The sequence below is a fragment of the Macaca mulatta genome, chromosome 8, assembly GCF_049350105.2.
Source record: "Macaca mulatta isolate MMU2019108-1 chromosome 8, T2T-MMU8v2.0, whole genome shotgun sequence".
Lineage (NCBI taxonomy): Eukaryota > Metazoa > Chordata > Mammalia > Primates > Cercopithecidae > Macaca > Macaca mulatta.
Window position 1 is genome coordinate 29,519,454 of NC_133413.1, and position 17,528 is coordinate 29,536,981.

At 39.0% G+C, this 17,528-nt stretch overlaps 1 protein-coding gene and 1 non-coding gene across 4 annotated transcripts in view; both read left to right on the forward strand.

Annotated features, from left to right (window-relative positions):
• Window positions 1-691: 691 nt before the first annotated feature.
• Window positions 692-793, forward strand: LOC114680449 (U6 spliceosomal RNA). Its single transcript, XR_003732675.1, has one exon. It is a non-coding gene; the product is annotated as a U6 spliceosomal RNA (small nuclear RNA).
• A 602-nt stretch (window positions 794-1,395) lies between these two features.
• ESCO2 (establishment of sister chromatid cohesion N-acetyltransferase 2) overlaps window positions 1,396-17,528 on the forward strand; it is a 32,838-nt gene continuing 16,705 nt past the window's right edge. For 2 of the 3 annotated variants that reach the window (XM_077943340.1, XM_015145040.3), the window contains exons 1-7: window positions 1,396-1,649; window positions 2,535-2,599; window positions 3,388-4,192; window positions 7,166-7,259; window positions 10,980-11,037; window positions 14,808-14,925; window positions 16,082-16,213. In XM_077943340.1, the coding sequence (XP_077799466.1) occupies window positions 2,547-2,599; window positions 3,388-4,192; window positions 7,166-7,259; window positions 10,980-11,037; window positions 14,808-14,925; window positions 16,082-16,213 (1,260 nt within the window). In that variant the 5' untranslated portion in view covers window positions 1,396-1,649; window positions 2,535-2,546. Of the gene's footprint in view, window positions 1,868-2,534; window positions 2,600-3,387; window positions 4,193-7,165; window positions 7,260-10,979; window positions 11,038-14,807; window positions 14,926-16,081; window positions 16,214-17,528 lie in introns of all 3 variants that reach the window. The other variant, XM_077943339.1, reaches the window with a different exon arrangement.

Consider the following 17,528-nt stretch of genomic DNA (forward strand, 5'->3'; position numbering starts at 1 on the left):
AGAATATGCCTCTTGGGGATTGGACTGTGTTCTGGCTCAAATCGAAGGCCTGCCATCCCAAACCTCTGAACCTCAGAGGTACTCCTGCTGTAAAGTAGGAATAATCATACTCATGTAAGGCTCCTACAGCACTTGGTTTTGCCCTGATTATTTCTCTTTTGAGAAAGCACTTTTATCTGAGGAATGTGAGTCCTTTTAAATTACTAGGTCTGGAGAGGCATTAAAATGAGACCCCATCATGTTCTACTATCCCCTTGAGCTATGTATTCATCTCCTGAAACTACCTGCTTCTGCCACAAGTAGCTACCTACTAACCTCACACTGCCACACAAGACACTATGACCCACACCCTACAGCTTAACAATGTCTAGCCAATCACTGATGCATGTAGTTTCTATAAATGAAAATGCTTGACAGTTGTGTATCAGCCCACTTCCTGTCCTCCTTTTTCGTCTTTAAAAACCTGCTTGTAGCAAAGGCCGGACAGAGCTCATATCCAAAGCTACTGGTGGAGGGTGGGGGGTTGGGGGGGGGGTGGAATCTTCTGGGCAGCTGTCTCCACTTTAACTCAAGCAAACTCTACATTCTTATTTTTTTGCCTCAGCCTTTCCTTTTAAACTGACACTCTTAAATCACTCTCACTGACTTCATTCTATGACATTGAGGGCATCACTTAACGAAATTTATTTATGTGCTCGCTTTGACAGCATGTGTACTAAAATTGGAATGATACAGAGAACATTAACATGGCCCCTGCTCAAGGATGACATGCAAATTTGTGAAAATTAAATTTGAAAAAATAAACATAAAACCCTAAACTTATTTGAAACTAAAAATGTGCCAGAAACACTGTACCAGGAGCTGGTGACACAAAGATAGTAACAATAGCTAACAATAAACGTTTTAGGAACTTTCTGGTTTTCCAAAGTAAGAATTTAACTCTGTTCTGTAAATAGCAATTGTTTTGGGGTTCTCAGTTGTATTATTTGTAAAATGGGAATGGCAATAGATATTAATACCTTATGGATTGTGGTGAGAAGTAAAAGAAACAAAACATGTAAAGCATCTAAGAATGCCTGGCACATAGCAGGTGTTAAGTTTTATATTTTAATTTTAAAAATAAAATAGTGAATAGAAACCTAAAGTTACTGATAAAAATGAAACTAACAAGCTTCAAATGTGAAAAATAAGTGCATTCAGAATCTTGGAGAGGCCTGTATTTATTTATTTATTTTCGAGACGGAGTCTTGCTCTGTCGCCACGTTGGAGAGGCCATTTTACAAAAATTTCTTACCCCAAGTGACCCCAGAATGTACATCGACTTCAACCGGGACGAGAACTACAATTCCCAGAATGCACCTAAACAAGGCCCCGGGAAAGCAGCCCGGCGTTGCTGCAGGGAATTGTGGGTGGCGTGGTTTCCCTCAGAGCTTTTCACCTCACCAGGGCGCGAGAATCTTGGACACAGCCACCAGGGTAGGCGGGGTAAGGGCTGGTGCTCCACCAATCACCGAGCCAGCCCCTGGAAGCGTTGAGCCGTGGCCAATCGGAACGCAGCGGCTTCCTCCTAGCCTGGCGCGCGATAATTTGAAGACGCTCACGGAGCGGCTGGCTGGGCTGAGGAGAGCTTGCCGGGTTCTGAGGCGCAGGTAACCTCTGGAGTAGGCCGAGGCAGGACTGTGGAAGGCTGAGGCGAGCGGGAGACCTTGTGGGACGTGGGGACGAATGTCACGGGAAAAGAGCTTTTGCTTGGCGCTCGGCAGGTCCGCGACCCCGAGACCGAAGAAGCCACTAACCCGTTCTCCGCGCTCACAGGCGCTGGGTTTCCATCTTCCCGACGTCGGCGTTTCCTTGTTTTGGATTTAGGGTTGGTTTGTTTGTTTCCCTGACCGGGTTCAGGGTCGGGACGCTTTCCTCTCCTACCTTTCCTCGCTTAGCCCCAGAGGGGCCATCCCTTAAGCCGCAGCTCGACCTGAATTCCCAGAGACCCTGGCCTTTCAGTTTGTTCATTTATTAATGGCTTTGAAATAACGCTTGTGTGCTGCTTTGGGGGGAATTTTCCTGATGCCACGGAAGGGGAAGGAAATGAACTCTGACGAGCCACATAGCCGCCTGCTCGTGCATTCTTGCATTTGTTTTCAGCAGCTTCACGACTTTAAGGGATTTTTATAAAAAGGGAAGCAAACGGCTTGCTCCAGGCTCCTCAGCTAGGAAAATGGCAGAGGACTGTGCTTCACCCATTTTCTTGCTGGGCTCTGATGAAAAGTTACAGACGGTCTCTGCCTTCATTGAAGGCTGTTGAGATGGGGAAACAAGAAAATGTCTTAAATGGACTATTAGGGAAATACAGGGTGCCATGGAAGCAGAACAAGCGCGTGTAACCCTGGGAGGGGTGGAAGGAGAGCAGTGTCGAGGAAGGCCTCCCGGAAAATAGGGTTTTAACTTGGTGTGAAATAGACTAATTAAAGGGGGTATAATTTTGATTAAGCGACTTTTAATATTTTGATGAATGTGGTTATTGTCATTTCTTTTAGGAATTCAATAAAATGGCAGCTCTTATTCCAAGGAAGAGGAAACAGGATTCTTTGAACTGTGACAGGTGAATCTCATCCTACGAATAGAAACTCTTAGAAAAATCCACCTTGTCTCTCTTGTTCTCTCCCATTTTCTAAAATTTTTGTTCTTCCACTAGCCTACTCCTTGTGGCTACAGTGATAACCTGATAACCTATATTTTAATTCTAGCTAGGAAATACATTAAGTTTTCATAACGAATTATTTAGTCCTTTTCAAGGGAATCAAAGAAGGCTGTTTTTTGGTTTTTGTTTTTTTCTTTTGACATAGAAGCAGCCTATTGAAGAAAGCTATTTTCTATGGCTAGGAAATATACCAGATCGGCTATTACCTTGTTCCTTTCTGTTCCCCTACAATATTTTATATAGTGTCTTGCATACAGTAGATGCTTGTCTGGAAACAATTCTAGAAAGTTTGTGTACTCAGATATTAATTACCCAGGAAAAGCCCCAGGGGGTCAGTTCCTTACAGACAATTATTATAGGGGACTTGTAGACAATAGAGCAAAATATATGAGCTATCATTTATATATGGCCAACACATAGAAATAGATTTTAAAACACATGCATATATGTCTAGCAAAGCTTCTTTGTGTATGGTGTTTGTTTTCATGAACATGGGCTCTTTGGGAAGATATTTGAATGTTTTATTTGATAAAGACAATTTGAGAATCCTACTGTTAAACTAATAGAAAATTGTGTGTATGTTTGGGGGTACATGTATTAATATGACCTATAAGTTGAGCTTATTACTTAGCAGTAGATTTATGTAAATTTTGACACAAAATAATCTTAATGGACTTTTTTTTTTATAGCCTTTTACACTTCACTGAAAATCTGTTTCCATCACCTAATAAAAAGCACTGTTTTAATCAAAACAGTGATAAAAATGAAGAAAACCTGCATTGCTCTCAACAAGGGCATTTTGTTTTAAGTGCACTCAAAACAACTGAAATAAATAGACTGCCATCAGCAAATCAAGGCTCACAATTTAAATCTTCTGTGTCCACCGTATCTTTCTACAACCAAAATAAGTGGTACCTCAATCCACTGGAGAGAAAGCTGATAAAAGAGAGTAGATCTACTTGTCTAAAAACTAATGATGAAGATATATCTTTTCCCATTGTGACAGAAAAAATGCAGGGAAAACCAGTCTGTTCCAAGAAGAACAACAAAAAACCACAGAAGAGTTTAACTGCTAAGTATCAACCAAGGTATAGACACATCAAGCCTGTATCAAGGAATTCTAGAAATCCCAAGCAAAATCGAGTGATCTATAAGCCAATTATGGAGAAAGAAAATAATTGTCACTCAGCTGAAAATAATCCCAGTGCTCCTCGGGTTCTAAGCCAAAAAATAAAACCACAAGTTACGCTCCAGGGTGGAGCAGCATTTTTTGTTAGTAGAAAAAAATCCTCTCTTAGAAAATGGTCCCTGGAAAATGAGCTGTCACGGGGCACCCAAAAGAATAAATCAGCAGTGATTGAAGATTCTGATGTAAAGACTGTCAGTGAAAAAAAAGCTTTTGAGACAAGGCAGGTGCCAAAGTGCTTAATCCTAGAAGAGAAATTGAACATTGGACTAAGTGCAAGCAGTAAAAATCAAGAGGAATTAATAAAGGTAAAGCTAAATATATCACTTTAAAAATGGCTATATAATAAAACTTTAGTATGACATAGTTGAATAAAATTTTATTTTCTGGACTGCTTTTATAAAGCCAGATAGCATAGTGTTTAGTTATTGTAAGGAGTTTATTTATTTATTTATTTTGAGATGGGGTCTTTCTTTGTGACCCAGGCTGGAGAGCAGTGGCACAAACACTGCTCACTACAGCCTCAACCTCCTAGACCCAAGCAATCCTACCAAGTAACTGGTACTATAGGTGCACACCACCTCACCTGGCTAATTCTTGCATTTTTTATAGAGGCTGGGATTTCACCATGTTGCCCAGGCTGGTCTCGCACTACTGGGCTACAGTGATCCACCTGCCTCACCCTCCCAAATTGCTGGGATTATGGGTGTGAACCAGTGCACCTGGCCCGGCCACATTTTAAGTTCTCAATAGGTACATGTAGCTGGTGGCTACCATGTTAGACCATGCTGGTGTAGAACTTCTGTTGCTGATCTTCTGTCTATAACCTTCGTCAGAAAAAAAGTTGGGTTTTGTGGGGCAGCTAGGGACAGAAAGCCAATGAAGCAGCCTTAAGAAAGGTTGTCTCCCAGATCAGGGCTTCCATGTCTATGGTGGCTTGTTTATATTCATCACAACCCTTGTAGCTGGAGAAATGGTAGGCGTATGTGATACCCAGTATACTCAGGCTTATAGTCATGTCTTTCCTAACCCACCTCTCATCGTTGCCTTCCTCACTCACTTCTCTCAAATTCAACCCCAGTTCATCTCTTGTAATCACCTAAATTTCAAACCTCAGTGGCAAAGATTATAAACTGGTGGCCAGTAAACCAAATCTCGCCCATAAATGTTTTGCTTGGCCTACATAATTTTAAAATTGGAGCCAAAATTATTTTTAAATACAAGAAATTTCTGGTGTCTCATGAAATATTGAAAACTGAGCCTTCATTTCTACATGGCAATAATCAGCTGAATATCAGGCTGAGTATCATACCATTTGACAAGTATGGGCTGGCTCTTCATTTCTCTAAGTCAGTGTATATCTATTTAGATCAGTTGAGTTTTGATAATTTTACTTACTGCTGCCCTTGTAAGGCATTTAAGTTTTTAGTCCTCACTGTAAATATTTTTTTTCCTGTTTATCAAGTATGGCCAAGTAGATTGTTAAATGAGATAGGTTCTTGCTGGCTAAGCCATGACAGTCTAATTTTACTAATTCATTTTCTGTTTATATCAACAAAACACTTCTGTGTCTTGATAGGGATTTTGATTACAAGAGTAAGCGTCAAAATTTATTAAACTGTGCTTTATACCTATACATTTATATGAAAATTAAGTTTTTTGAAAGGTTGGGGCATAACTCAAGCTAAAATTGTCTCAATCCAGTAAAACAAAGAAAGAATCTGCAGTTTCCCTATACATCTCCTAATGATGATGATGATCTATTTGGTACAGCCTGGTGGTGTACCAAATGAATGGTGACCTGATGAGTTCTCTGTAAGCAGTGTAACAGAGAATTCTGTAATTCTCTTTTCTGTCTTATTTTCATTTTCTTAGCTTCACTTTATGGGTTTGGTATTGAGTTAGTTTTCAGTAGTTTGGGAGGCTGGGCTTTTGTCATTTTAAATTTGTGGAAAGGGACTATACTCTCTCAGGATATTGCTAAATACCCATGTCTAGAATTCATTTCTGCTAGCTAAGGGCGAATCTGATTTTCTGTTTTTTTATTTTGAGATGGAGTCTCACTCTGTCGCCCAGGCTGGAGTGCAGTGGCGCGATCTCAGCTCACTGCAACCTCCGCCTCCTGAGTTCAAGCAATTCTCTACCTCAGCCTCCCAAGTAGCTGGGATTACAGGCACCCGCCAACATGCCTGGTTAATTTTTGTATTTTTAGTAGGGACGGGGTTTCACCCTCTTGGCCAGGCTGGTCTTGAACTCCTGACTTCGTGATCCACCTGCCTTGGTCTCCCAAAGTGCTGGGATTACAGGTGTGAACCACCACGCCCGGCCGGTGAATCTGATTTTCATGAGGATACCCTTTCCCCAACTCATGGAGCCCTGAAAAGTGTTAAACTGATGGGTTATCCCACCTCTGCTGGGATATTATGGTTTTGAGTAGTAGAAGTTGTATTTTAACCAAGAGGTTTTTCCTTTTTCCCCAAGCCGTATATTCCCTAGTAATTCCCAAATTAGTATGAGGGAAATCTGTCAGAATTTTTTCTACTTTGCTTTTCCCACATTCCTGCTACTCTCCAGTGACTCTAGAAAGTTATTCTTTCCTTAGCTGCTCATTTTAAAAGTTCATGGCAAAAAGTTGTCCCTTTCCAGTTTGGTGGCTGCTGGGGAAATTTTTGCCATTTTTACTGACTTTTTTGTTCATTTCATTATGAAAGTGATGGTCTGCAATCATTCTGCCGTCTCTATCAGGAAGTATAACACATTTTTGAGAGGATGACAGATTACAACATGTGTACTCTGGCTTTTTTTTCTTTTGAGATGGAGTGTTGCTATGTCGCCAGGCTGGAGTGCAGTGACATGATCTCGGCTCATTGCAACCTCCGCCTCCTGGGTTCAAGCGATTCTCCTGCCTCAGCCTCCGAAGTAGCTGGGACTACAGGTGTGTGCCACCAAGCCCAGCTAATTTTTGTATTTTTAGTAGAGACGGTTTCACCGTGTTAGCCAGGATGGTCTCAATCCCTTGACCTCAGTCTCCCAAAGTGCTGGGATTACAGGCATGAGCCACTGCACCCTGCCATACTCTGGCTTTTAAAAGATAATGTACACTTGGTGAATACAGGGGAAGTTTTCCTAAAAATAGTTTGACGATTGAAAATCACATTATGAAATGTAATTCATAATAAACCAAATCCTTTGTTTTAGAAATAGATCTGGGATTCATTCACTAGAAAACAGTTAAAAATTAGATTTGTTCCTTTTTTTTTTTTTTTTTAACCTATTTTCAGGATTCATCAGATGACAGAGTTTCGTCAAAGGAACATAAAGTTGATAAAAATGAAGCTTTTCCTTCAGAGGATTCTCTTGGTGAGAATAAGACAAGTAAGAGAAAACTAGCATGAATTTAACTGCTTAATGCTTTATTACATATGTTATATAATAATAATTCTTATAATAATTTTTGGGTCTTTTTCCAGTCGTGTGCCTGTAGTTAGTATCTTTGTTTTTATCTCTGTGACACCGTTTTCTGTAGTAAAGCAGTGCATTGCGTTTTGAAAAACAAGAAACAAGAAGATCCTAGGTTAAAATTTTAGACAAAATGGTAGTCTTAATTGGTCTATGGCTGTGGCCAAGTTACTTAAGCTCTCTAGAGTTGAGTGTTCTCATTATAAAATCATATCTACTCTTTCTCCCAAAACAATGTAAGTTAAAACTATTATGTATATTTGTGATCAAAGCCCAGTTGTGAGCAGAACTTACCAAGTCTTATAAATGACACTGAAATGTCAGGAACCATGAGATTTTTGTCTAGGTTTACTGCTAATTAGCTGTATGATCTAGGAAGAGATCTCTAAAGAGTTAAAGTTAATTTTTAAATTTCTGTCAGTTCTGAAATCGTATTCCTAATTTATGCTATCAGTGTTCAATTAAATAGTTTAATAAATTATGAATACATAAAGCTTTTTTTATGATTCTGAGATATGCTAATAACTAGTATTTACTGAGTGCTGAATATATATATCAGGCAGTGCTAAGTATTTAGTATAAGTTATGTTTTTCATAGATTGTGCTCAAAGCACTGATACAATAGAACATATAACAGAAAAACAATGCCATCTACTTACAATAGTTATAAATTTTTCTTTCAAAATATATTTTAGTACATTGTCTATTTAAAGAAAGATAGTGAATAAAAATAATACAATGGTATAAGGATATGGCAGAAATCACGAAAGTTATTAAAAAGACCAAAATTTTATTACTTAATAACTACAGTGTATCATTTAATTCTCCCAACTACTGTAGGTCCTGATATGCCCATTTATAGATGAGGAAATGGACTTGTGTTAAGTAACTTACCCATAGCAGCTCAGACTCTCACCTGCCTTGGCCTTATTTCTAGAGGATGAGCTCTAATTATTTTTCAGTGCAGAGTTAAAGTTTGTTTTTTTAGCCCACTCTTAACTTACTATTTTCCTCAAATCAGTCGCTGTTTTAACTTTGGTCTTTTCTTTTAATAGACTGTTTTGCCATAATTTTAGATTTACAGAAAAGTTAAAGTACAGAGAATAGCAGTGTATCTCTTACCCTGTTACCTCAATTCTTAACATCTTATGTTATAATACCTTTGTCAAAACTAAGAAACTGGTATTGGTATAGAATTTTTTTTTTTTTTTTGAGATGGAGTTTTGCTGTGTTGCTCAGGCTGGAGTGCAGTGGCACCATCTCGGCTCACTGCAGCCTCTGCCTCCAGGGTTCAAGCATTTCTCCCACCTCAGCCTCCCAAGTAGCTGGGATTATAGAGCGTCCGCCACCATGCCCGGCTAATTTTTGTTAAGATGGGGTTTCACCATGTTGGCCATGCTGGTTTCAAACTCCTGACCTCAAGTAATCCACCCGCCTCAGCCTCCCAGAGGGCTGGGATTACAGGCGTGAGCCACTGTGCCCGGCCATAAACACTAAACTTTATTTGGAGTTTACCAAATATTGGTAGTAGTATAGTACTATTAACTAAACTTCATTTGGAATCTTCTATTAATGTTTTCTTTCTGTCCCAGCATCCAATCCAAGGTACTGAATTATGTTTAATTGTAATGTGTCTTTAGTCTTGTCTGTGACATTTCCTGTCTTATTTCTTTGTTTGCATATTGCCAGTTGGACGTTGATATCTCCAACTCTAATCTAGTACTCCAGGATTTATTCTATCCTTTTTTCATCTGCAACTTCCCTCTCAGACAGTGAGAAACTTAGTTCCTACTATTCACTATTCACCTACTTATTTGTTCTGTCCCAGTAAACATGTAAAACATTTCATAATTATTAATTCATACCCCTGTGAGAAATATATTAACCAATTAGAGTGCAATTTTTTTTTCTCTTTGAGACAGTCTCACTCTGTCACCCAGGCTGTAGTGCAGTGGTGCAATCTCAGCTCACTGCAACCTCTGCCCCCAGGGTTCTAGCGATTCTCCTACCTCAGCCTCCTGAGTACCTGGCATTACAGGTGTCTACCACCATGCCCGGCTAATTTTTTTGTATTTTTAGTAGAGATGGTGTTTCGCCATGTTGGGCAGGCTCATCTCGAACTCCTGACTTCAGGTGATCCACGTGCCTCGGCCTCCCTTACCTTTCATATCATTGTTCATGTTGAGGTTGAGATGAATCTTATCTAATTCAGTGTCTTTTTCTGTATGTAATTATTGCCGAAGTAAGCTTTTGTGGAATCCTGTATCAACTCATGCCATTCTTTTCTAAATGTGATATATTTTCAATTTTTTCCCTTTGTAGAATTCCATATATAGTTTAATATATATATATATTAAATAATATACGTATTTTCTAGGATTATAGGCGTGAGCCACTGCACTCAGCCTAGAGTACAATTTTAAGTAGTGTCTTTTTGTCTTTATCCTTATAACTTCTAGTTAAAACACCATTTGCTGAAGTTACTTAGGCCAGCTTCTCTTTTTCCGCCTACCTCCTTCGGTGTCGTTATGCTGTACAGTTCTAATATAGTTAGGTTCATTTCTCACAGTATGCATTCCATCTTAGGCTACCTCAGTAGCCTGGTTGATATTTATACATATTTTTTTCTCATTTGATGTACATTGAAGTTCATTCTTTGTGATTTTTACAGTTCTGTGGGTTTTATCAAATGTATAGAATTATGTATTAGCCATTATAGTACCATACAGAACAGTTCCTTCACCCTAAAATTTCCCTATGCCTACATTTTGTTGTTACTGTCCTTCCCCGCAGTCCCGTGGCAACCATTCATCTGCTTTTTATTTCTATAGTTTTACCTTTTCCAGGAAAAACATTACACATATGTATCCTTTGGGGTCTGGCTTATTTCACTTAGTAATACATTTAAAGTTCATCCATGATGTTGGATGTATCAGTAGTAATTCTCATTTATCACTGAACTGTCGGCATACCATAAGAATTCTTTATATATTCTGGATACAAGTTTTTGATCAGATACATGATTGCAAATATTTTCTCCCCTCAATCTGTGGCTTGTCTTTTCATTCTCTTTATTTTTTGTAGAGCACAATTTTTAAATTTGATAAAGTCTAAATTAATTTTTTATAAATGTATTATGCTTTTGGTGTTGTGTGTAAAAACTTATTACCCAATCCAAGTTCATGAAGATTATTCCCTAATAGTTTTTCTAGAAGTTTTGTAGTTTTATGTTTTTACCTTATTATTATTTTTTTTGTAGAAACACAGTCTCACTAAGTTGCTCAGACTTGTCTTGAACTCCTGGCCTTAGGCAATCCTCCCGTTTTTGGTCTCCTAAAGTGTTGGGATTACAGGCATGAGCCACCATGCCTGATCATAGTTTTACATTTAGATCTGTGATCCATTTGAGTTAAGTTTACATAAGGTTTGAATAGGTGTAATTTTTTTTGCATGTGGACGTTTAATTGGTCCAGCACCATTTGTTGAGGACTGTTTTTCCTCCATGGGATTACCTTTGCCTCTTTGTTAAATCTCGATCTTGAGTAGTATTTTGTCTTAATTAACCTTTGAAATCTTATGAATTAAAGCTTTGATTTTATTTGGTAATACACATTATCACAATTTTTCCCCTACCAGTTTCTCCTAAGTCCACTGTCTATCCAATCTTCAGTGCATCTTCAGTCAATTCAAAAAGGTGAGAATTGTTACTGTTTTAAAGTTCAAGCCTTATAAATTACACAGGTCCTCTGGGTCTCTTTTTCAGTCTCGTGCTACTTAATTTGGGGAGTTTTTTCCTTCCTCACTAAGGGGAATAGGAGAATAATATTGAGAATAGGGTGATGAAATCAGTCCCTCATGGAAACATAAGAACTTAAGAGTTGAGAGATGGAAAAGATCTTTATATGCTTGAGTAAGAGTAATTGCTAACATATAATACCTTACCTGTAATAAGTAGCTTTTGTATCTATTATCTTAATTTTCACAACAAATTAGAAGGTAGATACTATTATTCTATTTTTAGCCTAAGAAACTGTTAGTAATTTAGCCACAGTTGCACAGCTATTAGGTACTAGGACCAGGACTAGAATCTATATCTGAACCAAATGCCCATTAAGTTATATTTCCTTCCCTGGGTGATAGTATAGTAGCTACAATTTAATAAGCATTTACAGCTTCATGATGTAGGTACCATTGTTACCCATTTTGTAGATGAGAAAGCTGGCTGGAGGAGTAAGTAACTTGCAGCAGCTTAATGTTATCATAAAGTATAGCTGAAGACTGCATTGGGGGAGGCACGGATGGGTAGAGAGCATGATAGGCAGCAGAGCTCTGAAAAAGTAGTTTCTTATAGTCTAAACATCTTCTTCCTAAGTAGCTTTGATCCTTCTCTCTCCATTTGATTATAAATAACTCCAGATATTAACTAAGGAACTTCCCGGCTACATTTTCCTTACTCTCAGAGCACCTCATCTTAAATTGCCTCAGTGACTAGGTTGAGTGGGCAGCTTTTCCTCTTCAAAGGTTTGTTTCTAGTTTTTCTCACCTTTCCCATTTTTCACCTGTGTTGTCATCTTTCATGACCTTTTATTGAAGATGCGAGCTGTCTTAGTTCATTTTGTGTTGCTATCACAGAATACCATGGACTAAGTAATTTATAATGGACAGAAATTTATTTGGCTCACAGTTCTGGAGGCTGAGAAGTCCAAGATCAAGCAGCCACATCTGGTGGGTGCCTTCTTGCTGCATGATCCCATGGCAGAAGGCAGAACAAGAGAGTGTACGTGAGAGAACAAGAGACCTTGGCTTGCAGCCTCACGTCCTTCAATAATCAACATTAATTCATTCATGAAGGTGGAGCTATCATGAGCTAAACACCTCTTAAGTTTTCACACATGAATTTTGGGGGACATGCTCAAACCATAGCAGAAGCCTACCACAATTAACTGATAAAAGTGTATACTAATTTAGTCTAGTATAAAGAGACAGGCCAGGCTCTGTGGCTCATGCCTGTAATCCCAGCACTTTGGGAGGCCAAGGTGGGTGGATCACCTGTGATCAGGAGTTTGAGACTAGGCCAACATGGTGAAACCCCATCTTTACTAAAAATACAGAAATTAGCTGGGCATGATGGGGCATGCCTATAATCCCAGCTACTCAGGAAGCTGAGACAGGAGACTAGCTTGAACCCAGGAGGTAGAGGTTGCAGTGAGCCAAGATTGCACCACTGCACTCCAGCTTGGGCGACAGAGCAAGACTCTGTCTCAAAAAAAAAAAAAAAAAAAAAGACAGTGGGATACTATTTGTTAAATAATATGATATTACTCTTTTTGTAGACTCCAAAATGTCAGTTATCAGCAATTTGAGATTTAATCTGTTACTTCAGATAGATTACAGATTCTCAAAGTGCTTAGTCTCACATTTGTTTTTTGGTTTTTAAAATTCATTCAGTGAACATTTAGAGAGTATCACATGCTATTGAGCTATACTGAGTTCTAGAGATGTGAAGATAATTAACGTGGTCTTGCTATCAAGGTTATGGTTAGAGGAGGGTAGACATTTAAACTAGTATAGTGTTACAATTGCTAAAATGGAAGCAAAGAGATGGCTATCACACATGCAGGGTCAGGGAGAGCTGAGTTAGCAAAGGCTGCATAAGGTGAAAAGGGTCAGTAACTTGGACAAATGTTTTTTCATACTGTAGGTAGCAGCCCATTAGTAGTTCATCAGACCAGTTTAGGGTGTCATATCTAGTGACAGTTACTATGGGACTGAACGAAGGTGGACGAACACAGAAATGAAGACAAAGACAAAAGGATCTTTTTAAAGAAGGGGTTGGGAGCTTCTCGCTTCTAGTGAGCAAGGGCCCTGAGCTTCTACAGCCTTTTGTATTTATTGGGTAGAAACAGCAGAGGGGAGCAGGTAAAGGTCAGCTGCATGATTTATCACAGGTTCACTTGATTGTTAACAAGCTTCAAATGTGCCTGTAGATAATGGCAAGAAACACTGTGCCTGGGCATGACTGCCCTCAGCATTCCTTCTGGGTGGCAGACGCAGTTGGTCAGTTTGCCAGCAACCTGCATTCATGAGAACAGTTTGCTGTTTGCTTATATGGCCTCCAGTGGTATACTGAATTGGTCACAACTCTCATTCTTTTGGCCTCCAACAATAGCATTTATTTTTAGTGGAGTAGTGTATCTCACACAGCAAGTATATTTAGTGAAACTTTGGTTTTATGTCTATACTAGTCATGTGAAATGTATTTCTTAGCATAGATTTGTCAAGTCAATTTGAAAACTACTTTTCAGACAAATGGTAAGAAGACAGCTTGACTTAGCTTAATGCAGTAGAGCTAATGCTCCACTTTTTTCTTTTCTACTCTGTCAGGTTTTTTTTTTCCCCCTGTTGTTTGAACCTCTTACTTTGGGCACTGGGTGGGGGGGTTTCTTATTTACTTCTACTCTTTAGGGATTTCTACTCCTTTCATTACAAGGCAAGGGTTACAAACTCAGTACCTACAGAGCCAGCAGGCTGGGTGGAAACTAGGGCCAGCTGAAGAATTGTCCACTTAAAAGGGCGTGTGCTATTCCAAGTTCGAACTTGTAGATTCTTTGATGGAATAGAGGTTTAGTGATCTTACAGTCTCTTTTAATATTGGAAATACACATTTTTAAGTGAAATCTCTAAATTTTAAAATATTGGAGGCTAATCCAAAGTTTTAAATAACATATGGGTCAACCAAAACATGTCTGCTAGCTAGATTTGGCCTGAGGGGCTCCGGTTTGCAACCTCTGTAAGTCAATCTCAGCATTCTTTCCTAATAGGTAAAGGTTGTCTCAACTACATCTGTCCAGCCTAAATTTTTTTTTTCCTTAAGAATTTCAGAGTAGTGAGATGCTGCTTTTGGTATAAGGAAAGGCAAATTTAGTAGCTTCATTGCCCAGGTAAAACGTTGCTGGGTCATAATATGATGGTGACTCTGATTTCCTGTGGATCTGTGGTTCAGTATTATACTTATTTCCTCTAGTACCCCAGGAATTTCTTTATAACTGTATAGGTAAATATTATCCTAAGATTTGATAAAGCAAAAAAATCTTTTTTTAAAGGGTGAAGTCAGTTTCCAAAGTGTGCATCTTTGTGCATCTGATATTGTAGAAGGAAGTCCCTGGGACTTGGAGTCAGAGGACCAGGATTTGAGTGTTAATGCTGCCATTTACTAGTTACTTTACCTTGAGTAAATTACTGACCCTCTCTGAGTGGGCCTCCGATTTCTCATTATTCCTGTCCCTATTATCTCATCAAGTTAATGTCAGAAAGCACTAAAAATTGCAAGGTACTCTGTTAAATGTCTGCTTTCTTTCCCTTGTAATTCCGCAAAAATTACGAATTTATATATTTATCAACTTATAATATCAAATTGTGATATTTATCAAATTTATATGATATTTATCAACTTTCTGTGTCAAGATCTTTAGGTGAAGAACAGCTTTCTGTGGGATCTATCAACTTCTTGAAACAGACCAATATCCAGAAAAATACTAATACCAGAGATACAAGTAAAAAAACAAAAGACCAGCTCATCATTGTGAGTAAATGCAAAACAAAGCTTCTCCTATCTAGCCCTTTACAGAAAAACCCCTGTATTAGACAGTTCAGAACTTGGTATTTTCAATGGCATTAAGCAATGTTTTATGTGACAGAATGGGAGTTATAGGTGGTGACACTGAATATTCTTGAATTTATCTGTGCTTTTCCTGAACTTTATTTTTTGTCAATTCTTGTCAAATAATTTCAATATTAAGAATAATTTAATATTCTTAGCCACTTAAGGAAAAATATTGTATAATTAATATAGAAGTCCTAAAATTTTTGCTCTTCTCTTTGAAAGAAGGCTTTTTCAGGTCTTTAAGAGTTTCATTAGGCCGGGTGCGGTGGCTCAAGCCTGTAATTCCAGCACTTTGAGAGGCCGAGACGGGCGGATCACGAGGTCAGGAGATTGAGACCATCCTGGCGAACACGGTGAAACCCCATCTCTACTAAAAAAATTACAAAAAAAAACTAGCCGGGCGAGGTGGCGGGCGCCTGTAGTCCCAGCTACTCGGGAGGCTGAGGCAGGAGAACGGTGTAAACCCGGGAGGCGGAGCTTGCAGTGAGCTGAGATCCGGCCACTGCACTCCAGCCTGGGCGACAGAGCGAGACTCCGTCTCAAAAAAAAAAAAAAAAAAAAAAAAAAGAGTTTCATTAAAAAGTTCTGTTGTTCGTTTTAGCTATAATTTCCACAGTTTAGTCTTATTGCTTCTTAGAACCATGGGTCTAGTAAGGAATCTTGTAAAAATAAAAGAATCTTTGGTTTTTACACTGTGCATTCAAATAAACAATTCCCTTCCATCAATTTATTGCATTTTTAGGTCTCTTCTACCCCGCCGCCCCGGCCAAAGAGATGGAGTCTCACCATGTTGCCCAGGCTGGTCACTAACTCCTTGGCTGAAGTGATCCACCCACCTCAGCCTCCCAAAGTGCCGGGATTATAGGCATGAGCCACTGTGCCCGGCATGATCTCATTTCATTTTGTTTTGGGGGAGGGAAGGAGGATATAGTAACCAGACTTTCATTTAGTTTTTCTCTTGTGTCAGCAGAAAAAAAAAAATTAGGTGAAATTTGAATGAATGGTTATAGGTACGTAATTTAGAGCTATTTGTGCTATATTTAAATGGGCTTCTTTTTATACCCCCCAATTATAGGACGCTGGTCAGAAACATTTTGGGGCTACTGTGTGCAAGTCTTGTGGTATGATATATACTGCTTCCAACCCTGAAGATGAAATGCAGCATGTACAGCATCACCACAGGTTTCTGGAAGGAATCAAATATGTGGTGAGCCAAAAGATAGTCTTTCAGTTTGCTCTAGAAGTAAAACTGCTTTAAAAAAGACATTTCTTTTCCACCATCCAGCCTGAAAAGTTAACTTTTAATGATGATGTTTCAAGCTTATCTTCTCAATATAAGATAAATATTTTGTAAACGCTGCATTCTGAGCAGAGCTGAACAGTCAAGATATACAAAATTCAAAGACCTGAAGAGATACCCTCTTCCCACTATAGTGTTGTCTTTATGGATAGCCTTAGAAAAAATAGCCTTTCCATGACTTCTCCAGGTTTTTTCTGAGAGGTGAGGTCCCACCCATTCATTAAACACCTTTCAAGTCCCAACACATCCTATCATTGGCCCTATCTTTATGATTGTACCTGCTACTCATTCCTTTTCCCCTATTTTTATTGCCATAGTTAATACCTTCACAATGTTTTTAGCCTGTTTATTGAAACAGCTTGCTTTCTGGGTTCCCATAGTGCTACCAGAAATAATGTTTTAAAACATAAGTCTAGGCTGGGCGCGGTGACTTACGCCTGTAATCCCAGCATTTTGGGAGGCTGAGGTGGGTGGTTCACCTGAGGTCAGGAGTTTGAGACCAGCCTGCCCAACATGGCGAAACCCCGTTTCTACTAAAAATACAAAAAATTAGCCCGGCGTGGTGGCAGCCGCCTGTAATCCCAGCTACTCAGGAGACTGAGGCAGGAGAATCGCTTGAACCCAGGAGGCGGAGGTTGCCGTGAGCCGAGATTGCGCCATTGCACTCTAGCCTGGGTGACGAGCTAAACTCTATCTCAAAAAAAAAAAAAAAAAGCCACAAATAAAACATAAGTCTAGTATAATTCTACATACTTCTAGAAAGAAAAAGTTCCCACCAGCAGTTTGGTGCTCTTTAATCTGGCCTTAACCTTTTCTATATATGTGCATATAAAATATATACAAAAGAGAAAGTGTATATGTGTATAATTTAAATTCTTGCCCTCTCTGATATCTCTACATCAGCCAGAAAGTTCTAAAACATAGGTTCTGACATTGTCTGCTTCACACTTGGCAGCTTTCTGTTGCACTAGGGAATAAAACCGAGACTCCTTACCTTGGCCAGCAGATCTCTTCATATCTGGCCCCTGCTCACCTTGTCGCATGACACATTCCCTCTCCAGCTCTAAGCTCGTGCCGCTGGAATAAGCCACATTCTCTGATGAAGCCAGACTATACTATATTGGATTTCTTTCTTTAATTTGTGGAAACATACTGGACATGTTATCCTTTATATATTTTGTATATTATTCCTGTGTTACAAATACATTCTCCCTGTCCCTTT